This window comes from Mirounga angustirostris, unplaced genomic scaffold, assembly GCF_029215605.1.
Source record: "Mirounga angustirostris isolate CCGP_5_RB_7025 unplaced genomic scaffold, mMirAng1.0.hap1 SCAF_6, whole genome shotgun sequence".
Taxonomy (NCBI): Eukaryota; Metazoa; Chordata; class Mammalia; order Carnivora; family Phocidae; genus Mirounga; species Mirounga angustirostris.
Genome location: NW_026991714.1, coordinates 115,650,019 through 115,675,599, shown reverse-complemented (window position 1 = coordinate 115,675,599; position 25,581 = coordinate 115,650,019). Strand labels below are relative to the sequence as shown.

General features: G+C 46.9%; 1 protein-coding gene across 1 annotated transcript in view; it reads right to left on the bottom strand.

Moving 5' to 3' along the window:
* CHAT (choline O-acetyltransferase) overlaps positions 1-25,581 on the bottom strand; it is a 48,932-nt gene that overhangs the window by 4,592 nt on the left and 18,759 nt on the right. Inside the window, exons 9-14 of the mRNA XM_045876258.1 lie at positions 13,244-13,413; positions 10,737-10,837; positions 9,720-9,848; positions 7,032-7,154; positions 4,041-4,182; positions 3,832-3,894 (exon numbers count right to left, since the gene is read on the bottom strand). Of these exons, the coding sequence (XP_045732214.1) occupies positions 3,832-3,894; positions 4,041-4,182; positions 7,032-7,154; positions 9,720-9,848; positions 10,737-10,837; positions 13,244-13,413 (728 nt within the window). The remainder of the gene's footprint in view (positions 1-3,831; positions 3,895-4,040; positions 4,183-7,031; positions 7,155-9,719; positions 9,849-10,736; positions 10,838-13,243; positions 13,414-25,581) is intronic.

Here is a 25,581-nt window from a genome sequence, read left to right as displayed (position 1 = left end):
TTTCCTTTCTTCACCTTTTGTTTTCCTTGGAATTGGGATGATTTTTAAATGACTAAATTATGATTTCCCCCACTTGCTTAGCTTTCTATGTATCTATAACTAATTGATTCTTAAACTTTCAGCCAGAAGTGTAAAACTTTTCTTAATACACTCAAATAAATCAGATAATTTGTCAATTTCATTCCACCTCTCACTTCTTGCTTCTCCATTTTTTTTTAAGATTTTATTTATTTATTTGACAGAGAGAGAGAGAGAGTGCGCACAAGCAGGGGGAATGGCAGGCAGAGGGAGAAGCAGGCTCCCTGCTGAGCAAGGACCCCAATGTGGGACTCAATCCCAGGACTTTGGGGTCATGACCTGAGCCAAAGGCAGACCCTTTACTGCCTGAGCCATCCAGGTGCCCCCTCTTCTTGCTTCTCTGTGGACTGATTGTTCCTGTGTCTGCTGAACAGTTGTCAACTTGGGATCTCCTTTTACTGTCACCCTCTTTCTCTCTTTCTTGTGTTGAGTCTTCTGATTTTTGGAGCCTATGACGTCTTTTATGTTTTAGCTATTACTTTAGTAGTCTATATCCTCCAATAGTTTGACAAGAAAGAAAGCTTAATAAGTAAAACTTTTGAGAACTTGTCTGTCTGAAAATGTCTTTCTTCTGTCTTCAAAGTTGATGATAGTTTAGCTGGGTATGGAATATACATCACAAATAATTTTCCCTCCGAATTTGAAGGCATTTTTCCATTATCTTCCACCTTCCAGTGATGTTGTTGAGAAGTCCAATTACACTTTTATTCCTGATCTTTGTACTTGTTTTTTTTTTTTTTCTCTCTCTGAAATATTTTAGGATCTTCTCTTTGACCTTTGTGTTGTGAAATTTCCTTGGTATGAATGTTTTCATCTATTACATCTATAAGGTACATGGTGGGCTCTCTCAATGTGGAAGCTCATGTCCTTCAACTCTGAGGAATTTTCCTCAATTATTTTGTTGTTGTTCCCCTCCACCCCCATTTTCTCTTTCTGGACATGTAATTACTTGGGATTTTGGTTCTCCCGTACTGAGCCCTTTTTTCTGTCCAATATTTCATTTCTTTGTTTTGTTGACATTTTGGGAAGATTATTTCAGCTTTATCTCCCAGTCCCCCCATTGCATTTTTTCTACAATATTTCCCCCAGAATTATTTTTATTGCCCCCCAAAAAGATTTTTTTAGTTTCATGTTATTAATAAGTTCATTATCGTTCAGAGGCTCTCAATTACGGTTTTAAAAAATGTTCTCCTGCTTCCTGCATTGTTTTCATTTCCTTGAAGTTTCTCTTAAATTATTTTTAAAAATTAAGCAAAAATTTAAAAACTACAGAAAAACATTTGTACTGGCTTTTGTGTCTTATGTTAGCAGCTTTCCTCAATGTCTGGTGATTAATGGCTACCTGTTTATATTTCCGAATAAAGCACTGAAAAAAATGATCAGAAGATACACGTGTAAGCCTGTGCTTACCATCTGTTAGACCTCACTGGGAGGTGAACTGGCTGGGTATTTTATTGGGCACCCCAGCTATCAGTGTCTGTGATTTAGTTCTCTTGGCCTGGTCAGTCTCACCACAGAGAAATCCTCTAATCTCATGCTTGGAGAAAGGTGGTAATAAAAGTACTTCCCAATGTACCTGGAGCTGAGTAGGTAGACTTTGATTAATCACCCTGTTTAATTTGATTAACCCTCCCTGAGTTCTACCTGATGTCCCCAAATCTAGAGTCCCCTGTCTTCAACTTCTCCAGAGGAGAAGCTTCTAGCCTACCATTGAGAAAGGGGAGGGTAGTCACCTAGCTGCATGGGGTAGTGGAAAGGAACTGAGGGTCTGACTGCTTCTTATAGAGATCATCAAACAATCCTCTTCTTTTCAGCCCTGCACACACCTGTACTTTTGGTGGGTGCCTCCAATGCCTGAGCCATTCTGAGGTTCTGCAGAACAATTCATTGGGCTCCTGGGTCTCCCTTACTCTTTGCTTGGATTTCAGCTTCCTCTGGTTTGCTAAGTCACTGGCCATCTGTTCTATTTTCCAACTCGAAAACTTTGCTGTCCCTTCCTTTCCTACTCTCTTTGCCTAGTGTATTCATGGCTTAAAAAAACCCCTTTGCTGATATTTTTGAGGATTTCAGAGGGAGTAATAGTAAACCCTGGTGTCCACCATGTTTAAACAGAAGTTGGTGTCTACCTCTTCAATCCCCTGCCCCTGCTCTATTTCAGTCCTTATCTCAGCTCTACCTAAATATTATATAGATTCCTAATTAGTGTCACTGAGTGTTGGCAGACCACCCTTGCTCCAACCAGTCCTTCTTCTTCCTGGTCACCAGAGTAAACTTTGTGAGTGAAAAATCCCATCTCCTAAGCTCCCCTGCTCCTCTGTCCTTTGCAAGCTGCACACACTGAACTACTTGCTTTTCCTCCAGTGTGTCTTATTCTCTCAAGATTATCTGCTTTTGCACATACTCTTCCCTTCTGGGACCATTCTTCCCTTCTATGTCCACCTGATAAGCACCTCTTCATCCTTCAAGTCTCATATCAAGCACCACTTATTCTGGGAAGTCTTCCTGGCTTTCCCAAGCAGAGGAACTAGCTTGCCCCTCCATGCTCTCTCCTACTTCCTGAGAACTCTTTTCACATGGGATGAGATTTACCATTTAAGGGCTTTTCCTCCCAGCTACTCAGTAAACTCCCGAAGGACAGGGCTTATGGACTTTATCTTTTATTTCCTACCACCCAGCACCTTGTCTGGCATTAAGCAGGAAAACCAAAAATACCCACTCAATATGTGAGAGTGAGCTTGACTTTCCCCAAACAGAATGAACACTTAACTCTTCAGATGAATTCAGGACCTGGCAACTGAATTGGAAAGAAGTCTACATTGGCTAGTTCTAAAACACAGATATGCATTGTACTTGCTTTCAAGTATATAGAGTGAAATTTGGTCAACCCCTCTTCACAGGTTATATGCTCCTTCAAAGACTGTATCAGAATCATTTTCAATTGATATATTGATCACCAGTCCAAGTAGTAGTTTATTCTCTGTTATTTGTATGCAAATGATGGCTCTGTCATGCTAGAAAATAAACTATTTCCCTAAACTAAGAGAACATTTCCTTTAAAATTTTGATTTTGGGGCACCTGGGTTGCTCAGTGGGTTAAGCGCCTGACTCTTGATTTCAGCTTTGGTCATAATCTCAGGGTCGTGAGATCGAGCCCTGTGCCAGGCTCCACGCTGGGCATGGAGGCTGCTTAAGATTCTCTCTCTCCCTCTCCCTCTGCCCCTCCTCCCCTGCTCTCTCTCTCTCTAAAAAAAAAAAAAGGTAAAAATAAATAAAATTTTGATTTCACTATTAATTTTCAGCAGAGACCTTTTTTATTCATAGGCAACATAAATAGACAGAAAATAAGAAAGCAAACCCAGCCGTAGGTGGGAATAAATTCTGCCTCATCTGCAGTCATGCAAGATGTGCGAGCCACCACAGTTTGCCAGGATTGGCCGCCATCCCTCACATTGGACTTTCTTGTTATATAAACTGTAAAGTGCTATACATGTTTGGTGTTATTATTATCATTACTGTTTTTTCAAAGACCATTCATGGTATTCTTGTAAAAATCCATGTGAAAATGAGTGCTGTGTTACCCGGGTTCTAAAAATAAGAAAAAGGCTCTCAGAGGCATGGCTTTTGCCAAGTTGCTGGGTGCTCGGTGGCCCAGCTCTCACCCAGGTCTTGGATGTGGCCCCGTGCTGGAAGGCCCAGCTTTGAGCAGAGCCCACCATCATGAGTTCACCTGAGAAGAGGCACCACATCACTCACCATGACTGTGTACTCAGTCTGGGCTCGGACGGCATCCTTCAGGAGCAGCAATTTCTCTGACTCCTGTCAACAGACCAGAGATGGGGCTCTAAAGGGCTACTCAGTGACAAACAAGCTAAAGGAGCAGGCTGTCCCAGAGCCCAGCTGACAGGAACCCCAGAGCTGCCTCGCTGGCCTCCTGGAGACTCCTCAGGCGGAGCAGGACTTACCGGCACAGCAGCCTCGTGGTCGGTGACAGCTTTTACAAAACTCAGTGCCTCTGGAGTCGCCGATCGAATGTTGTCCACGCGGCCCTCCTGGAACCGGCGAATGGACGCACTCTCGTAAGTGGGCACAAGTGTCCTGTGGAGCCTGCAGAAGATGGAAGATGAATGGCAAATGGCGTCGCAGTCTCAAGAAACCAGAAACATTGAAAGAAAAATAGCCTCTGCAGGCTTTATTTTTACAGTCCTGGCTTGACTTGGTTAGTATTTCATTTTAATGTTAATAGAATTCTAGAGGAGATTTCCCAAAGATGAGTGTCGGGAGTCGCTAATAGGAAGAGCTGTGTACGCGTTCATCCGCTGGTGACACTGTGTGGATATAAAATAATGAAGTGACGGATAACTTTTCAAAAAATCCCAGTCTGGTGGGAAACCTAGAATTTTCTTCGAGACCTGATGGGAGTGTTTGATTAATAGCACAGAATGGAATAATGGTGTAAATAATCATTCATACCCTTGAGGGAATCCTGTTTTATTTAGAACAATTCAAGCACGACCTATGGATCGAGGCAGGGAGGGGGCTTTCTGGTCATGAGTGGAAGCTGCGGCACAGGCCCGCCTGTCCGGGGGCAGCTGAGCTTCCAACAGACCCGTGGGCCCCATGGCTGTGCCTCTCCTCCCTGAGGTCTGTGACAGGAGCCACTCCAACCCCAGCCAGGGAAAGTCCTTTCCTTAGGCACGCGAACCAAGTGAGCCCTCCAAGGCTTGCACACCTGGCAGGCACACATCTTTCTCACCCATCAGCAAAGTCTTTGGTGTTGGGGGTGGGGAGGAGGAAGACACAGAATCACAGAGGGGCCGTGACAGCACATCACACACAAGTCACGGTCGTGCATGTTGGCCTTGTCAGGGCACGTATCTCCCGTGCTGGGGGAGTGCTAGGAGGAGGAAGGCTGGGTCGGAGTCAGCACAGTGCTTGGCCCTGTAACTCGGCAAGAAGGTGAATAAACTTTCTGGACACTTCTGTCTCATTTCCCCAGGGAGGAAGGACTCTGGCAGGGAGCTCATTTCCTGTCATCGCTATGGCCCCTGGAGGCAAACGCCATGCCCAGCACTAAAGTAGATGCCATCACTGGCTAGTCACTGATCAGCCCCAATCTAGGCAGCTTCCAGGCCTCTGCTGAAGCTAGAGGCAGATCCCATTTTGGCTGTTTGCTGAGCCCAGGAGCCTCTGGCCATGTCCACTGCTGGTCATGTCCAGTGCCACAAAGATTACTTGAGGGTAGAGGAGGCTGTGCTCTGTGCAGGGTCCGCTAGCCCCTGCCAGCTCTCGGACTGAAATGCTCTCTGAAGTAGCCCCTGGAGGACCCTGACCTCATGGCCCATCTCCACCACATGCCAGTATCAGAATGGCGACAGCGGTTCCAGACACCAGGTCCTGCCACGGCTCAATGTCAGCGAGGTCTCTGTGGCCCCACAATGAGCACAGACCTCACGTGGGGTGACGTCAGCCTCCCCCAAGGAGTCCCAGTGCTCCGAGTGGCTGAAGCCACTTCCTTTCCCTGTGAGTTATGGCCCCTCAGGAGGACACTGGGATCTGGGATGCCATGTCCACATGGGTGCTGTCTGCTCGTTAGTGAGACCTCTTTCCCCTGGCCTTATTGCAAGGTCACTTTATGTTCCCCCCATATATTGCAAAGTGAAAACAGGTCCTGGTGGGGTCCTGTGCCAGTTGATGAGCTATTGCTTCGGGAACACTAGAACCAAGAGGAGCCAGCCTTGTCTTGAGGATGATTTACTTTGCATTTTAGTTTTAGCCTCCTATAAAAGACCAGTTGGCCTCCCTGCCCTGTCTTCAACCCTTACTCTCTACTTTCTCTCCTCGCCCAACACAGAGCTACCACGATATTTTTCTAGACCACAGACCTGACTGTGCCATCCCCAGACAATACTCCCGTGGTGTCTTCTCATGTCTGTGACTCTGTGCCGGGTGTGTGAGATACCCAGAGTGTCAGGCTTGGGAGAGACAGTCTCGAAGACAAAATCGACAAATCAATGAACAAGGTAGCTCACGTGAACAATGACTGCCATGAAAGAAAAAGAGAACCCAATGTGACAGGTTGGAAGGCTGGGTGGCAAGGGGGCCTGGGGTGGCTGCTTTAGGTAAGGGGGCGGGGAAGGCCTATGAGGGCTGACACCTGGGCCGGAGGAGCTGGTGTGTGAAGAGTGGTGGTGGCAGCAGGGGGGGCGGGGAGGGGGGCCGAGACACAGCCCGAGTAAAGAGCTGGAGGCGGGAGAGAGCTTGGGAGGAGGGCCCTAGCAGAGGCTAGTTCACAAGGAGCCTTTCTATGCCTGGACTTTGTTCTAAAACATGGTGGGAAGCCATTGGGAGGGTTCAAGGTGGTAAGTGATAGAAGCTGATTTGCATACTTCAAGGTTTACGATTCATGAAGATGGGAGTGAGAGCAGAGCCCCTGGGGAGCATGCTGTGGCTAAGCAAGCCTGAGATGACCGGGGAGAGGCCAGTGGCCATGGAGACGGAAGACAGAGGGTAGGTCTGAGAGACATCTGGAGGACGGACATGGGGGTGTCACAGGTGGGAGAGGAGAGACAGGGATGAATCAAAGATGAGTTCACATTCTTTGACTTGACCCATGGAGGCGAGCATGCTGGTTCCACGTCCTTATCAAGGAACAAAGCACAGCTACAGGGGCGCATGTGGGCTGACTGAGGGCAGGAAGAGAAGCAGCACCTGAGCCTTCTCTCGGGCAACTTCTTGACTGTGATGTCCTTCCCTCTCTTTTATGAGATTGGATTCACACTTTGAATCCCAGTTCAGGCAGCACCTCTTTCCATGCAGCCTACCCTGCTCTTCCCATCTTTTAAGTCCACAGAAAATCATTCCTCCCTCCAGGATGCTTCTAGACTCTGGAGTCTAGAGCAGCTTGTCGGGCAGCCCACCTGGGCAGAGTCGTTCGGCTGGCAGGCTTGGCTTACCTGTAGAAGGCCAGCTGGAGGGCCACCTGGATGAAAGCGTCAGGACTGCATTTCTGCTTCTTAATGAATGTTTTCCCAAAGAGGTCAAACTTATAAACGGTGAAGTCGAGATTCTTCACTATTCTGTGGAAGAAAAAGAAGAGGTGTTATTGCATGCAAAATAGACTGCACGCACCACAAGATCTAACCAAGGTGCTCAAGCTTGATCTACGACCCAGTGCTCTGGAAGGGGAGGACATGGTCCTTACCCACTGGGAACATATTGGGTGTCAGAGACAGGTCTTGACATATGGAAATGGCAGAGGGCATGCCAGATCAGCTCCTCTGAGCTGAAGAGGAGGCTTGGCCGGGCAGGGCGGTGGCCCCATTCTGGTGGTGGGGGAGGGGGCCCAGCTGCAGGGAGGGGCATATAGGGGCATGGAGCCTGAGAGACATTTGCATGTGCAGGGAGAACACTGCCCACAAACAAAATCCCAGAATCCTGTTGCCCACAGAAGTGGGCCTGAAAGAGGCCATTCATCTGACCTGTTTGGGAATGTGTGTCCCACATCCTCAGATTCTTCTGGCATCCTGGCCATTCTGCCAGACCTGGCACACAGCCTTTGCTCAAGGAAAGGCCCATTTCTCAGATGGCTGTAAGCCATTATCTCTTCACAGAGACTCCTCCCTGTTTTACTATGAGAAGAAATGCTTGGGGCCTCCCTGGTGGTCATGGTCACCACGGCGAGGGCTGCTCGTCTGGGCTTTGCTGGTGACTGTAAACCCATTTTACCCAGAAACAACTGTTAAGCCCATGAGTCACTGTCAGAGTAACAGGTAGATACCCTGAGTCTATACTGAGACCCTTGAACACTTGTCTCCCCCTCCCAGTATTGGCCAGTCTCCTCCTTCATAATGAGTTTGGGGTCTGGGCTGATTGTCCACTGGAGCAAAGTTTGGCAGCATCCACATCGTCTGTCCACTGGCTGTATGTGAATGCAGAGCCCTGGGTAGGCAACCTCAACCCTCCACTCATACACTTCCACAGGACTCAGATGCTCTCTGCCTGCTCAGCTCTTGGTGGGGCCGTGCCAGGTTCTTGGGACCCAGGGAGACTCACCCCTCAGTCCAGCCTGTCCGCCAACTGTCTCTGGGCAGGCTGAGCTCATGGTCACACGGCCACCCGGAAACCTCTCACTCGAGCCCTGCCCACTCAGACCCTGCCTCCTTCTACAGGCAGCTCGGGACCCCCGAGGCTCCTCCTGTTTTCCCACCCTCAGGCCTCTCTTGGCTCCCCACCTCTGGGAAGAGAACCTCGGGGACCCCACTCCGATCTCTGAAAATGAGTGGGCACCTTTCTCCACCCAAGGATGCCAGCCCACCAACTCACTCTCCTAGAGGCCTGCTCATCCCAAGAACAGCCCCGTACAGTTGAGATATCAGCACCATTTGTAGATGAATACTCGAGGCCTCTCCTACTCTCCCCCATCAGCCAGTCAGCCCCCACAGCAGCTTGCCGCGGACTGGTCCTCCCTACCCTCTAAGCCTGGCCATGATCTGTCCTGCTCACCACGCTCTTCCCACAGTCTCCTCACTGGCTCCTTGAAAACCCCAGCACCCCTGCACCAAACCCTCCAGGGGCTTCTCCCCACTGCAAGACAGCATCCAGGCCCCTGTAACACAAGAACAGCAAAGCTCTTCACAATGTGGCCTCAATTTCCCTTTAGTGCCTCAGTTCTGGCCATTCTCTCACTTGCTGGTTTCCAAACCACCCTGCATCTTGTATGAACCTTCTATGTACAAGCTTGAACAAGCTGCCTTTCTGCATCTTCTCTAGCTGCCTGCACCACAAACTCCTATCCATCCTTCAAGGCCCGTTTTGCAAAGCCCTCCCACAATGTCCTGGTAGAATTCCACTGCTGTGTCCTCTGTGGGTTCAGGCCTGTATGCCTTTCTCTAGTTTGGGCACCTGTGTCACACGTGTTTTGGTCTGGGGGTCTACCTCCTCCACCTGTGTGGACAGCAGGCTCCGTGGCATATTCATTTCTGTGTCCCTAGCCTTTCCACAGTCATAGAGCATTCACATGTTTGATGAATGAATGAATGAATGAATGATGCTCGCTTCCCGAATGAGGGAATGAACAACCAAGGGCCAGATCTAGTTGCCAGCCTGCAGCTCCCTCCATAACTTGGTACTGTGCCAGTGTGCCCCCCCCACCCCCAGAGAGGCCCACGCCCATCCAGCCCTTCTGCGTGGGTCCCATTAGGGACTGAACTGCCTCTCTCCCCTTGGGGAGAAAGGCCCCCTTGTCACATTGTAGTGTAAATTCAAGCAAATTGAAATAGCTTGGATTCAAATGACCTATTCAAACCAGTTGTTTATTTCCACCCCCCCCAAACCAGGGGGATGATTTCCCCTTCTTGATTCAGCTCAGGTGAAACCCTTGAAAAAATAGCCCCATGTTTGCATTTTATGGAAATGATGGAGACTTCAGCAAGGTTATTTCCCCGAGAGTTATAACTCTCCTTTAGTTTGACTACATTTCCATGAGGAGGTGGGCGGGGGGCAGAGGTGGGTGAATGGAGGCAGAGAGCTGGGGTCTTTGGAAACTTCCAGGGGGCCTCATCGTCCCCGGTGGAGGGGGTTGGGGTAAGGTGGGCACGGGGTGACCCCAGAGCATTGCCCTTAAAGAGGCTTGGACTTTCTACCGTTGAAGTTTTTCCGCCGAGGAAGCTAAGAGGCCTTGAATTTCCGGAGAGCATTTCCAACGCAGCCTCCTGGGGGCCGGGAGCTCGCTGACTGAGTCGGCCCGGACCAGCTTCTTGCTGCTCTTCACCCTGCAGGCACAAAGAGGTGACAGCCTGCGGCCCTGGGAGCTGAAGGCTGCGGACATCAGTCCCTGTCCTGTGCGGTCATCCTAGCTGTTGGAGCCTCAGGGGGTGTGAGCTGCCTGCCCCTGGATCCACTGCACAGATAAATAGACTGACGCTCAATCAGAGAGGCCACCCAAATAAGCATGTAGCAGAGCCAGGATTCCAACCAGTTCCGCCTGACTCCAGAGCCTGCTATTTCTTTTCACGTTTTCCTGCTCTAATACACTTGGAGAGAAACTGAAGAAACAAACTGTGCTGTTTGTCTATGAGGGTTGGCATGGGCTTCTAGGGATTCTAAAGAGCTCCTAAATCATAGAAGAGATTTAGAACTTAGATTCAGGGAGAAGATTCTAGAAAGAGAGAATGAGCAAGCCATGAACGGAGGAAGGAACTCAGTGTGTTTAAGGGATAGCAAAGCCCTCAGTCCAGCCAACTTGGAAGCTAGGGACAGAGATCCAGCCCAAGGGGATGGAAGGAGGTGCAGCTCAGAGACCTCCCCTCCTCTCTGCTGGGTCAACAGTTGGCCCAGCCCTGACTCGGAACAAGCACTAGGTATGGGTCTGGACTTCCCTGGGCCAAAGCAGATGTTCCTTTTTGGCTAGGAATTCTTGGCCAAGCTTCTCCCTAACTGCCCTAAACCTGATGTCCTGTCTGCCCCCTCTGTCCGTGGCAGATAAAGTGTCTGATGATGTCAAGCTGATTTTCGAATCCATCTTTTGCTAAGATACTTTCCGGACTAATGCAGCCCCCCCGGTGGCCACCCAAATTTTTCTTGGCCTAGCTTGGCAGCCCCTTGGCAGTCTGGCTTTGGCTCCCATGGCTGCTGCAGAGGGGCCCTGTGCCCAGACTCACATGTGCTTGAGCAGATGCTCCGTGCACTGCACCAGGACGATGCCGTCAAACGGGGAGTGTTCGCACACCACCCCACAAGTACCATCTCGGCCCACCACAAACTGTAATAAGGAGAGAGGTGAGTGGACGTCAGATAAGGTCTGTATTTCAAACTGGCCCCTTGGCTCCAGGCCAGCTCTCCCTGGCCTCTCGGGGGGACCTCTCCTCCAAGGACACCAAAGCACATTATGTCCCCAAAAGAATGCTATATGAAATTGCCACGGCCTGAGAACATGGGCGCCTCAGGACAGCTCTATAATGTGACCTCCTTCCCAGAAATGTTCCCGGCAGTGAGAGCAGAGCCCAAGGTTTCCTGGCTAAAGTAGCTCGGTGATTCCTAAGAGTTCACACTGAAGCTGTGCACAGTTTCCTTAGGTCATGGGCAAGTTCCGTTGGCTTCTGTTAAGCCTGTGTCCCCCCCCTTCAGTGTGCCACAGGGCCACAACCCTGTACAGCTTTGTGTGAGTATGTGTCTAAATGGACCCTGTGCGTTTGGCCCCCAGTGATTTTATTCCCAGGATCTAGACCTGTGTCTACCGCATAGTAGGTGCTCAATACTTTTGTTAAATGAGTGAATGAAAGATAACGATCCGATTTGGATGGTGTACAGATTTCTAGGGAGAAAGAAGTTGTCTCTTGATGGGAGTGAAGGAAAGGTGTCTCTGAGGATGCTCCACGAACTTCTGCCTGGGCTTCGAGTCAGGGACCCGGATTCCAGGTCTGCCATGGCCACATGCCCTCCGCGAAACCGTCGACAGGACATTTCAGCTCTCTGGCTTCAGTCTGCTCCCATTTAAAATGGATCCAGTAAAGCCCAGTTCACAAGATTGCTATGAGGATTAGAGAGAAGGTATAGGAAAGGTCCACAGGGACTGTAAGGAGTTTGTAAAGGGTGTACTTAGCTGACTTGGAAAAGGGACATACTCAGCATGTACAGAAGTCCTGGGAGAAAAGAATGAGCAGAATGAGATTTGATTGTTAAAGTGTAACCCAGATAAAGTGGGGCTGCCCATAGCCCGGCTCGGCATAGCATCACACTCAAGAGAGTCTAGTCCACCATCCATAAACAAGCCAGCAAACAAACAAGCTATTGACAGTTTTCTGATGCTCTTCCGGGGCACTGTAACACTCGATACACATGTGAGCTGACTCTCCTCCTGTCCTCCCCCCCAGCCCCTCACATAGTGTCAGTGGCCCGAATCTTTACTCCCATTCTCCAAACAACCTTCCCACATAGTCTTTCTCAAAACTCATCCCTTGCAGTCTTTTCTCTTTTCCCCAATGTCCCCTGCTTCTCTGTCCTGAGACTAGCTCTTGATCGTTCAGCTCAGGTCCCTGGAGCTTGTTTGGCTTCTCCAGCTCATCTGATCGTCTATCCTGCTTGTGAAAAGAGCCTGGGGGTGGGCACAATCACCCCCGTGGGGCAGGAGGGGAAGACTGTGCCCTGTGCTTTTCTGTCCTTGCCACTAAAACAAAAGGGAGGAAAACAGTGCCTTTTTAAAACCACTACCGAGGCTTCCTATGTTTCTGGTCCTCTACATCCATTATATCATTTTATTCCCACAGCTGCTCCATGAAAGATTACAAGCCATTAGCACCACTGGTGGGGGCTAAAACAGCCAGCGCAGCAGCAAGTGAACCCATCAGAAATAGCAGAATCAATATGCAAACCAATAAAAAGGATAACCTGCAGAATATAGGGGCCAGAGAAAGAGAAAAATGAAATGCTTATCAGTGGGAGCGATGCTAGCCCAAAGCATAGCGATCGTTGGCTATTTAATATGGTCATTGTGAAAGGGGGGGAAAGCTTTAAAAATAAACAAGGTTCGATTCAGGATTGACACACTAGAGAAAAAAGGCTGGAGGAACAGGAATGAATGGGCCCAACCTCTAACTTCATCCGCACCTGCATGAGTATTTCTCTCCAGGCCAAAGTGAATGTCTTGTTACTGAGTTGATGTCATGTGCATGAAAAATATAGGAATTGCTTTATTTCATTGTATGACTTTCCTTCTGTGGAGATGCTGGGCTGTCCTACTTCTCAGAGATGGAGGGAGGTGTGTTAAAATGGCCAGGCGAGAGTGATGGAGATTTAGAAAAGCTGGCATCTCTGGACATCAGACACGACTCTTGCTGAATGCATTGGCGATGGGTTCAGTGGGGCCCCGGGGATGCCCCCACCTTACATGTGTGCTAGGAGAGGGGGAGTGAGATCCAGGTCTGACCCGGAGATCCCACACGCCTGGCACAGGCTGTAGGAAGGTTGGGAGTTTGGGCTGGGTTTGGTCACTTGCTCCCAAGAAGAGTTCTGGCCAGCCCAAGGGCTGTCACCAGTGGCACATTTCCAGTGCCTTCGGCTCCCTTTGTCCCGGATGCAGCATCCTGGGCAGCACAGGCCAGCAAGTGAGCCTGCCAGGCGTGAGCACCTGCTGGCTCGGGCTGCTGGCCATGCCACTGGGGAGGCTTACCTGCAGGGATTTGTCATACCAGCGGTTCGCCCCATTCTTGCTGCAGCCTCCACCGTGAAGGAGCTGAAGTGCCCTGTTGGTGTCGCTGAGCTCGCCGCCTCCCGGGGCGTCCAGGCACACGAGGCAGATGCAGCGTTCAATCATATCCAGCGCGTCCCGGTTGGTGGAGTCTGCAGGCCAGGCAAACAAGGCCTTAGCCCCTACCCTCTGAACCCCAGGCCTGAGGTCCTCTCCACAGAGCCCCACACGCCGCAGGCAGACACACACATGGACACCCAGCCCTTGAGCCGGTCTTGACTCCTCTCCCAACCCCGGTGGGTGGGTGGAGGAGTCAGCTAGACTCTCCTGAGCTTCCGTGCTAATCCCAGCAGCCAGTTCACTCTCAGGGTCTCTGCAAGAGGCCCACTCCCTCTTTAGCTGTGGCCAGATCTGCCCCCAGATGGGCGGTCACTGGGCCTGCCTGTCAGGATGAAGGGGGCTCACGCGGGGCCTTCTGCATGGACATCAGACCCTCAGGCCGGCCTTTGCCGGGGGAGGAGCTCCAACTCCTCCATCCAGCGGTGTACACCGCCCCCACGGTGGCCCTTGAGAGCCACATCTGGCACATAGGCATGTTTGTTTGTCCCGAACTAAAATTCTTTTTTTTTTTTAAGATTGTATTTATTTATTTGACAGAGAGACACAGCGAGAGAGGGAACACAAGCAGGGGGAGTGGGAGAGGGAGAAGCAGACTCCCCGCAGAGCAGGGAGCCCGATGCGGGGCTCGATCCCGGGACCCTGGGATCATGACCTGAGCCGAAGGCACATGCTTAACGACTGAGCCACCCAGGTGCCCCAACAATCAATAAACTGTTAATGTTGCTTTAGAGGAGTGTGCTTGCTGGGCCCATAACTCGGTGGATGAGTTAGAATGGTCCCTGTCAGGCCTCCCTTAGCCCTTAGGCCTTCTCACTCCATGCTTGTGTTTGGCCTCTCCCAAACTAAAATTCTTAAACATTAGAGGCTGAAATCTAAAAATCAGTCAATTTCACATGAAAAGCTGAAGTAAGGGAGTCAAGGTGCTGCTCTCCCTGCCCCCTGCCACCTCAGCGGTTATTCCAATGCAGAGCACAGATGGAAGGGCCAGGCTGCCTGCCCCAAAATCATACCCAGCTGAGCCCATTGGGGCCATTTCAGGCTTGGGGAACTCATCAGGACAAAGAGGCTAGGAGCCACTGAGTTGTGCAGGAGACGTGTCACCAAGGCAGCTTGATTTCTCCATGGGGGACATTGAGCATAGGCTTCTTCCCCAAATAGAGCTGGGCCAGCCGGATGGGCTATTCCCCAGGGGGCCTTCTCCACCTCCACCACCTCCTCTATCCAGACTTTTGGGCTAGATGCTGTAACAGGATGAGGTGCAGGGTTACCTCTCCCCCACCAAGCCCCAGAGTATTCTGTGCATAGAGGATGGGGTGCAAAGTATTTGGAGGCAAGGGGGGCACTATGGGGCAGAGACTGCTAGCTGCATATGGCAATATCCATTCTCCTTTTAGTCACAGAGTTTCTGGTTTTAGCTTGGCACGGAGAGAACCAGAACTAAAGCTGCATTGCCCAGCCTCCATTACAATTAGGAAATTAGGAATCAAAATTCTGCCAACAAAACTTAGAAACACTATATGACAGCTTCCAAGAGACTTCCTTAAAGATAACTAGCATGTGCTCTTTGCCCCTCTTCCCACCTTCCTCTAGCTACTGCTTGGAACACTGGTGTGATGGTTGGACCTCTAGCCTCCATTTTGGATGATATGGATGTGGGCCACAGCCTTGCAGTGATGGAAGAATCCTAGCCACCATGTATCAGCTCTGATGGCTTACTTCTGGTATACGGCAGAGAGAGAAACCTCTGTTTTCTTTAAACCACTATTATTTTGGGTTTTCTGTCATATGTGGCCAAATCTAATCCTAACTTATACCATCTGGTGATGTTGGGTTCACATTCTCACACTGCAAGAATTAGCTGGAGCTGAGAAGCTGCACCCTTGGTTTACCATAGTCCTCTCTCATTCATTCAACCCCCTTGTTAGCTGTAGGTATTGAAATCCAAGGTTCCTGTCCAGGAGGCTGTCAGAGAGAAACCTTCTGCAGGCTGAGAAGCCCTCCAAGATGACAGTCAGGACCCTCCCTGCTCTCTCTTGTCCCATCAAGGCAGGCACTTGGGCAGGTCCTGGTCCTGAGTGCTGGCCCTCCTATTTCCTGTAGTCAGCCCAAGCCCAGGCACACATACCTCTCTGTTCCTGCCCTTCCCTTCCCTACTGGGATCCCACTTACTGCTGAGTCAGAATTCCCTCTTTCGAAGTCCCTGGTTCTGAAGGCTTCTCTTCTTCCGGAGCCTCAGGTCAAAAATTATGCCTATCATCTCTCACAGCCATCTGAAATCTGCTTTCCTGAAGTCCGGGGAATGTGTGGGAGCAGGTGTGACTTCCACACCCTCAGGCTCAGGGTCTCTGTTCACCAGCCAGGTCCTGCCTATGGGCTGGAGCCAGGTACAACAGTATCTTCCCTAGTCAGTGGGAAGCTGAGTCCATACACAGTCCGACGTTGCCAGTGGGGGCCTGTCCTTCCTTTTGTCCAGCTAGGGACCCAGGGGGGCCTCAATGAAGTCCTGTCTGTTCCTCCCCGCTCTTGGCCTCACCTGGACCCTCACTGGGGCATGTGGCGACTTCCCCCTCCCAGTGCAGTCAGCCTTGAGTAGGGCAGTCCCTAAATCTCTCCCCTGGGCCTCTTCAACATGTGCTAGGCACACAGATGCTAAGGCCACCTGTGCTGTTCCTTGCTCTGCCCATGTGATTTCTCCAGTTCATGAGAGGTGTCCATATATAATCTCATGGAAGAGAGTCTCCAGTCTCCACCCATCCCCTTCCTCCCTACTCTTGCAAATCCCTCTCACAGCAAGCCTTCCCCTCTGGGAAAGAGAATGACAAGCAAGCCAGCCCATCCTTGGGTCATCTTTTCCCCACTTCCTGTATAGAATGAGGGTTTGGAGAACGCCATACTTTCAGGACCCCTCTTGATCCCGATGGAGCCAGGATGACTCCTCATCTTCTACATGGTCTCTTGGGCTTTCCTGGAGTCTGATCAACTCCAAGGCTTTACGCCATGCCCTGAGAATCTAAAGGTAAAGGCAACCCAGTTGAAGATCTGCGGAAATTCCCCTTCCCTCTGCTCTTCAAGGATGGTGCATTCACTGTGCTGCCATCTTCAACCTGAAATGACTTCTATTGCCCATGAGGTTGAGTCTAAACATGGCCCTTTGGGTTCCATGGCTCACCATGCTGCCCCTCTGGGTCACCTCCCCTGAATCCTGGCATGGACCTCTTGCCTCCTGCCTCTCTCTGGACACTTGAGCTCATTCATCTCTTCACCATAGCATAGGATGTCTCCTGGATAGGGGTCCTTCTCCTACTCTGCCTATCACAGTTTCACTCATAAATTCCTCCCAAGCTCCCTGAGCCTTTAACAGGGCTGGCCCTATGCCTGGCGTGGGTAGGAGCAGCCCAGACAGAGCTTCTGCCCTCTAGAACTCTTCACACCCAGAACACACTGGCTGCTTGCTCAGTACAGACAAAGAACCTCTGCTCTGTCCACCCGGCTGGCCTCGTACAGCACCTGGGTCCAGGGCTGGACCAGTCCCCTCTATACCCCTTGTCTCTTACCACACTGTGCATGCCCCTACAGCACGTGACCCTGCTGCTGACCTCAGACCTCCCCATGCTTCAAGAAGTCACTGCCAGTCCAGCCCCAGAAGCCCTGACATCCTCCCCCATGTCTGTGAGCTTGCAGAGGGTGGAGGGGGGTCCCCAGCCCAGATGGGTACAGGAAAGTGTCCATGGCTGGCAGTGGACTCAAGCGTAGGGTACATGGACAGGTGAGGCTGAGATCTATGTATGCAGGTCAGAGAGGGAACCTGGAGAAGCCCAGCTGGTTTGAGGGTCAGAAAACCACTACCTTTGGGGCATGGAGCCTTGTGGGATGGGGGGGATGGTGAGAGGTTGGGAAGGGATCGAGATATGGAAGGGATTCCTTACCCTTTGCAAGGCTCCTAGCCCTGCCCTTCTCTGCTCTAATAGGAGTCCCTGCCAATGGCCCTGGTGCCTGGCCCTGCCCTGTGTGCTCTTCTGGTGTTTCTTTTGGGATTCCAGGGTGGCTGGAGACTTCAGAGCATGGGAAGGTCTTGGCCAGGCTGGGGTCAGATTCAAATAGGCAGAGAGGAAGGGAGAAGCATGTCAGGAGGGAGATAACAGTGCTAGAAAAGGTTCTGAGTGCTGGGCTGTAGACAACCAAGCTTGTGGGTGGAACGTGTGGGTGAGCAGACCACCCCAGGCTGCAGTTCACCCCCAGATTGTAGGTGAAGGCATGCCGGATTTAGGTGAGGTTGAAGAACGCAGTGAAGTGATGCTATTAGCTAGTCTTTGTTGAGCACCTAATATGTGCCAGGCATAAATCTAAGTCTTCATATTGATGAACATGAGATAAGCAGTTTCATCATCCCCATTCACAGAGAAGCTAAATGTCTTGCCTAAAGTCACCCAGTAAATTGAGGGAGCTAGACTTGACCCCAGGCAAGCGACCCCAATGCCCAGGCTGCAAACAGATCATCAAGGGCTGTGAATGGCAGAATCGGGAATATGGGCTCCATCTAGTAACAATGAGGAGCCACCAAAGGATCTTGGGCAGGGGTTGATGTGGTCAAAGCAGAGTCTAGGAGGCCTAGCAGCCTGGGGAGGGTGTGGGCCTGGAGGCCAGTTAAGGGACTGTGGGCAGCTCCAATGCTGCTCATCTAGGCCCTGTTGGCCATGTCTCAGTGAGCTCTGAGAGCCCACGCTGGGTAGCTGCCTACACCAAAATTTCCTTAGAAATAGCCCCAAGCCCAATGTGGAGTGGGCAGGCCTGTCTAGCCAGGATGCTGGGGAGCTAACACATAATCTGAGCAGGAGAGTGGAGGCTTGGCACACTCCTTCCCAGCTGGACAACTCAAAACTGACAGCAAACAAGGACAGCTCCCCAGGCATCAGTGCCCCAGCCACCTCCAGGCAGGAGCGAGGGACCCCTGAGGAGGGACTGAGCCATCACCATCACGGGCAGGTTGTGCAGGGCCCCAGAGCTCAGCGCCAACCAACAGTAACCAGGTCCTGGCTCATTAGACAGGGTGAAATGGGAGCAGGACAGCAGAGCTGGGATGCCAGGTGGCCTTGCAAATGAACTCCCTGCATACGGGTAGCTGATCGGTCAAAGGCTGACAAGTTTATCATGTAAGGCAGAAAATGAACTATACCCAAACTCATCCACCATGACTCTGGCCCAAATGTAACGGAAACAGGGGGTGGTGGGCTGGAGGCATGCAGCAGGAGCCGTTTGTCTTGTGACTTTCTCATCGAGCACATGGAGGCTCGTTTAATGTGGTCAATCAATCTTTCTCAAGGAGCCCCTGCTTAATAGTGAGAAGTCGGAGCTGAGTAATAGGAGGAGCTTGCTCTGCTGCCCACGCATGGGGAGTCGACAGCTTCGGTGATGTGGAAATTCCAGAGGCCACAAAGCCTTGGAGGACCCTGGAGCTTCTGTTAGAGACTGAAAGCTTACAGACTGTGACTAAGGTGAGCAAAGATGAAAGGAACACAGCACCTCTGTCTTTGGAGGGTTGCAGAAATCAGGTGCTGCTCCCCAACACCTCTACCTGTGTGTGTGTGTGTGCACATGTGTGCCACACGCGTGCGTGAGCACGCACACATGCACACGCTCAGAGCTCTATCTTGGACACTTGCCTTCTCTGGTCTAGCTGGGAAGTTGGCTCACTCAGATTCCTACTGTCCTGCCTCACATGGTCTAGGGAAGTGGAGGCACTAGGCTCCTTTTCCGAAGCTAAGAGCTTTTTTTTTTTTTTTTTTAAAGATTTTATTTATTTATTCATAAGAGACAGAGAGAGAGAGAGAGGCAGACCCTGGGATCATGACCTGAGCCGAAGGCAGACGCTTAACCATCTGAGCCACCCAGGCACCCGAGGCTAAGAGCTTTGAAACCTTTGTCAATTCCATCTGAGGATTTTTCTTCCCCAGATGAAGGGATTGTATCTCCTTTGGGGATGGAAATCTGCCATCACACATCCCATGTTCTTCTCTACTCTATGGCTTATGGAATAATCTTTATGCTCCCAGTCCCCAGAGGCTATGGAAATTTCAACAGAAGTATTTCTTGTGCAGTGAAACCTGCCTCTTGCAAATCAGAACTGTGTTTACTTGAGTTACAAAATCCTCTTTAAAGAGCTCAAGAGGGAGGGACTTCTGCTTCCAGGAACATCAAGTGGACTTTTCCCTGTTCCTTCCACTAAAAATCCTGGACAAATATTTAAAGCAAACATCAAGAGACTCTGAAAGATGGAAAGAGACCTCAGGAATTCCGTGGTGTTCTGGACTGAATTGTATCCCCTCCACTCTGAAATTCATATGTTAAAGCTTTAACCCCCAATATGACTGTATTTAAAAATGAGGCATTTAAAGAGGTAATTAAGGTTGAATGAGGTGATAAGGGTGGGGCTCTAAACCAATATGACCATTATCCTTATAAGAAGAGGAAGAGACACCAGGGATGTGTGTGCCCAGAAAAAAGACCATTGGAGGATGCAGTAAGATGATGGTCATCTGCAAGCCACAGAGAAAGGCCTCAGGAGAAACTAACCCTGCCAACACCTTGACCTTGGACTTCTAGCTGCCAGAATGGTGAGAAATAAATTTCTGTTGTTTAAGCCACTCAGTCTGTGGTATTTTGTTATAGTAGCCCTAAGAAATGAATACACTGGGTTTTCTGTTTTCTGTAAAATTTCCCAGACATGGAGTTCAAATAACCAGTAACATAAAACACAAGTAAATGTAAACGAACAAACAAAAAAATCCAGCAAAAGCCTGCTTTCTTTAGCCAAAGGACCAGGGAAGAGAAAGACTAGCAAGCCAGGAAACTTTTAGATAATAACCTTCCTCCATGCCAGCAAAGGCAGAGTGGGGAGCCTAGACTTCTACTGTAACCAGTCTGTAATGAAGCATTTCAGCCTCTGATGGTATCAGAGAAGGCACAGTCTCAGATAGAAGCTGGGACATCCATCTCCACTGGGTAGTAACCACCACCTCAATTGCTCTGTAGACAGCATCAGTAGAGAACATGTGGGGACCTTGAATTCCCACTCCCATTAGCAGTAATAAGGATCGTCCTCCTCCGGGGTGTCAATATAGGCCTCACAAGAAACCTGGACTTCTACTCCACCTGGCTATGGCAAGGTAACACCCATCCCCTGCTCCTGCTAGAGTGGTGTCAGAGAGCCAGCTAAAACAGAAGGTTTAAATAACATCCAGGGGCGCCTGGGTGGCTCAGTCGTTAAGCGTCTGCCTTTGGCTCAGGTCATGATCCCAGGGTCCTGGGATCGAGCCCCACATCGGGCTCCCTGCTCCGCGGAAAGCCTGCTTCTCCCTCTCCCATTCCCCCTGCATGTGTTCCCTCTCTCGCTGTCTCTCTCTCTGTCAAATAAATAAAATCTTTAAAATAAATAAATAAATAACATCCAGAGTCTTATAATATAACACATCCAGGTTTCAATAGAAAATCACTTATCACATCAAGAACCAGAGAAATCTCAACTTGAATGAAAAAAAGACAATCAGTAGATGCCCAACACTGATATGACAGGAATGTCAGAATTATGTGACAAATATTTTGAAATTAATCATCATAAAACTGAAAAATCTGTGGGACAAAAGATCTAACAAGCATGCCACTGAAGTCCCAGAAGGAGAGGAAAAAGAGCAGAGCAGGAAAGTACTCAGAGAAATAATGGCCAAAAACTTCCTAAATTTGGCAAAAAGCATAAACCTAAAGATTCAAGATCCAGTTAATTCTACATAGGATAAATTCAAAGAAATCCACATCAAGACATTTTCATAGTCAAACTTCTGACAACTAAAGACGAAGAAAATCTTGAAAGCAGAGAGAGAGAAATGATATTTTATCTATAGAGGAAAAAACAATTCAAATTATGGTGTATACATCCATGATTGATGTATATATAGAGTAATACCTATAGAAACCACTAGAGAAGCTATACAAACAGATACACTAAAAACATTACGATAAATCAAAATGGAATTCTAAAAAATGTTCAAGTAACCCATAGGAAGGCAAGAAAAAGAAAGCAAGAATTGAAAAACAGAGGTGACAAAAAACAAAATGGCAGCATTAAATCCCAGCATATCAATAATTTCAGTGATAGAAATTGACAAAGTAGATTAAAAAAACACATCCTAGTTATATTCTATCTATAAGAAACTCACATCAAATATAATGATATAGATTGGTTGAAAGTAAAAAAAAGAAAAAATATATAAAGCAAACATTAATCAAAAGAAAGCAGGGGTTGCCTTGTTAATATCAGATTAAGTAAGCTTCAGAGCAAAGAAAATTACCAGAGACATTGAAGGCATTACATAAAATAAAATGGTCAGTCTACCAGGAAGACATAGCAATCCTATATATGTATGTAACAAACATACCACAAAATTTGTGAAGGAAAAACTGACAGAATTGAAGGGAGAATAGACAAATCCACAATTATACTTGGGAACTTAAACACCCCTTTCTTGATAATTGGTAGAACAACTAGAAAGTCAGCAAGCATATAGAAAAACTCAACAACACCATCAATCAATCTAATTGACATTTATAGAACACTCCACCCAACAACAGCAGAATGCACATTCTTTTCAAGTGCCCATGGAATATATATGCCAAAGTAGACCATATTCTAGGCTATAAAACACCCTCAAATGAATTGAAAATAACTGAAATCATACAAAATGTATTTTCTGATGTATGAAATCAAAGAAAAATAAAAAACAAGAAAAGTTCCAAACATTTGGAAACCAAATAATACTCTTCCAAGTAAGTCATGAGTGAAAGAGAAAGTCTTAAGGGAAATTAAGAAAAAAACATTGCAATGAGTGAAAATAAAAATATACCTTATCCAGATTTGTGAGTCACAGCTAAAGCACTGTTGAGAAGGAAATGTATAGCACAAATGCTGACAGAAATAAGAAGAAAAGTCTTAAAAGAATTCTATAAACTCTTACCTGAAGAACCTAGAAAAAGAAGAGTAAAATAAACCAAAAGCAATCAGGAGGTAGGAAATAACAGGAATCAGAAACCAACAGAATTGAAAACAAAACAACAAAAACAATGAAAAGAAATCTAGTTCCTTTAGAAGATCAATCAAATCTCTAGCAAGGCTTGCGAGAGAGAGAGAGAGAGAGAGAGAGAGAGAGAGAGAGAACACTATCAGGGATGAAATAGGGATAGCACTACAGACCCTGCAGACATCAAAAAGATTATAAAGAAATACTATGAACAACTCTACCGACAAATTTGACAACTTAGACGAAATGGAGCGATCTCTTGAGGAGTATAAACTACCCACAATGCACCATATATAAAAGAAATAATTTGGATAGCCCTATAACTATTAAGAAAATTGAATTTATAAGTTTTAACCTCCAGAAAAAGAAATCTCTAGACCCAGAAGTTTTCACTGGAGAATTGTACCAAATATTTAAGGAAGAATTAAAAACCATCTATACAATTTCTTCCAGATAATGTAAGAGGAAAGAACACTTCCCAATTCATTTTATGAATCCAGTGTTATCCTTATACCAAAACAAGATGAAAACAGTACACAAAGAAGAAAAAAAGCCACAACACCCAACCAACTACAGACCAATAATCCTCTTGAATATGGATACAAAAATATTGAACAATATATAATCAAATAGAATTAAGCAACATATAAAAAGAATTATATACGAAGTAGGGCTTATTACAGGAATGCAAGGCTGGTTAAATATCTGAAAATCAATCTATGTAATCCACCATATTAACAGGTTATAGAAAAATCACGATTATATCAATTGATGCAGTAAAAATATTTGACAATACTTTTAAAATTCAATATCTATTCACAATAAAATCTCAGAAAAATAAAAACAGAGGGGAACGTCCTCAACTTCATAAAGAATATCTACAAAAAAGTTTATAGTTAACATCATTTTAAAGGTGAAAGATTGCATACCTTTCCCCTACGATCAGGAAAAAGAAAGGATACCCACTCTTACCACTGTTATTCAGTACCAGAAGTTCTGCCCAGTGCAATAAGGCAATAAAAGGGAGTAAAAAGGATACAGATCAGAAGGAAAAAAAAATCCATATTTTCACATGACATGATTGTTTGTGTAGAAATTCTGAGGAATATACCAAAAAAACCACCAAACAAACAAAAACAAAAACAAAAAAACAACCCCACCCCAAACATCCTAGAACTAATAAATGAGTTCATCAAGTTTGCAAGATACAAGATAAACATACAAAAATCAATTGTATTTCTGTACACCAGTGACAAGCACATGAACACTAAAATTAAAAATATAATGCCACTTACAATGATACAAAACACTGAAACACTTCAGTGTATCTAACAAAAATGAACAGGACTTGTATGCTGAAACTACAGAACACTAATAAAAGACATCAAAGAAGATCTAAGTAAATGGAGAGACGTGCTGAGTTCATGCATAGGAAGACTCAACATGGTGCAGATGTCAATTCTCCCCAAACTGATATACAGGTTTACCATCAAAATCCCAGAAAGACTGTAGATATAGACAAGACTATTCTAAAATTTATATGAAAGGCAAAGGACCTAGGATAGCTAAAATAATTTTGAAAAGGAATAAAATTGAAGGAACCAGTATATCCAATTCCAAGACTTATAATATAGCTACATAACCAAGAATATGTGGTATTGGCAGAGAGATGAACACAGAGATCAGTGGAAGAGAATAGAAAACCCCAAAGTGGACTCACATAAAAATGCCTGATTTTGACAAAGGCATGAAAGTAATTCAGTGGAGAAAGGATGGCCTTTTCAACAAATGTTGCTGGAGCAATTGGACACCTATAGGCAAAATAAATAAATAAATAAATAAATAAATAAATAAATAAATAAATAAATAAAATTAAAAAAATAAATAAAAAAGAAAACCTCACTATAAATCCTCACACCTTACAAAAATTTTAATTCAAAATGGATCATAAACTTAAATGTACCAATGTAATAATCAACTTCTAGAAAAAATATAGGAGAAAATCTTTGGGATCTAGGGCTAGGCAAAGAATTCTTAGACTTGACATTAAATGCATGGTCCATTAACGGAAAAATTGACAAATTGGACTTCACCAAAACTGAAAACATTTACTTAGTGAAACACCATGTTAAGAAGATGAAACCATAAGTTACAGATAGGGAGAAAATATAGAACCACACAGCCAAGAAAGGGCTAGGAAAGAATATATAAACAACTCTCAGAATTCACAGTAAAACACACACACACACACACACACAAACAAAAAAACCCAAACCCAAACAATCTAATTAGAAAATGAGCAAAAGATAGGAAATGACATTTCATCAAAGAGGATATAAAGATGGAAATTAGCATATGAAAAGATACTCAACATCATTAGTCACTAAAAAAAAATGTAAATTAAAACTACAGTAAGATGCCACTACACACTGATTAGAAAGGCTAAAATAAGAAATAGTGACAACACCAAATGCTGGCAAGGATGCAGAGAAACTGGATCACTCATACATTGCTGATGGGAATGTAAAGTTGTACAGCCAATCTGGAAAACATTTTTGCAGTTTCTTTAAAAACTAAACATGGAGATATCAATTTTATTCCTGGAATTTTTCCTAAAATGAAAACTTACGATCACACAAAAGCAAAAAATATAGATAATGTTTATAGTAGCTTTATTTGTAATAGCCGAAAAGTAGGAACAACTCAGGTGTCCTTCAATGGATGAATGATATCACCCATTGTAATACACTCATACCAAGGAATAAATAAAAAGAAATGAACTATTGACACATGGGACAATGTGGATGAATCTCCAGAGAATTATGTCAAGTGAAAAAAAAAGAAAGCCAGTCTCAGAAGGTTACATACTGTATGATTCTGTTTTTACAGCATTCTTAAAGCAATAACATTATAGAAATGAAGACAGATTCTTGGTTGCCAGGGGTTAAGGGGGATGGGGTTGGAAGGAAGTGGGTGTAGCTATACAAGGCAACAGGAGGGATCCTTGGGAGGATGGGAATGTTCTGTATCTTGACTGTATCAATGTCAATATTGTCCTAGAGTTGTTTTTTTTTTTTTTAAAGATTTTATTTATTTATTTGAGACAGAGAGAATAAGAGACAGAGAGCATGA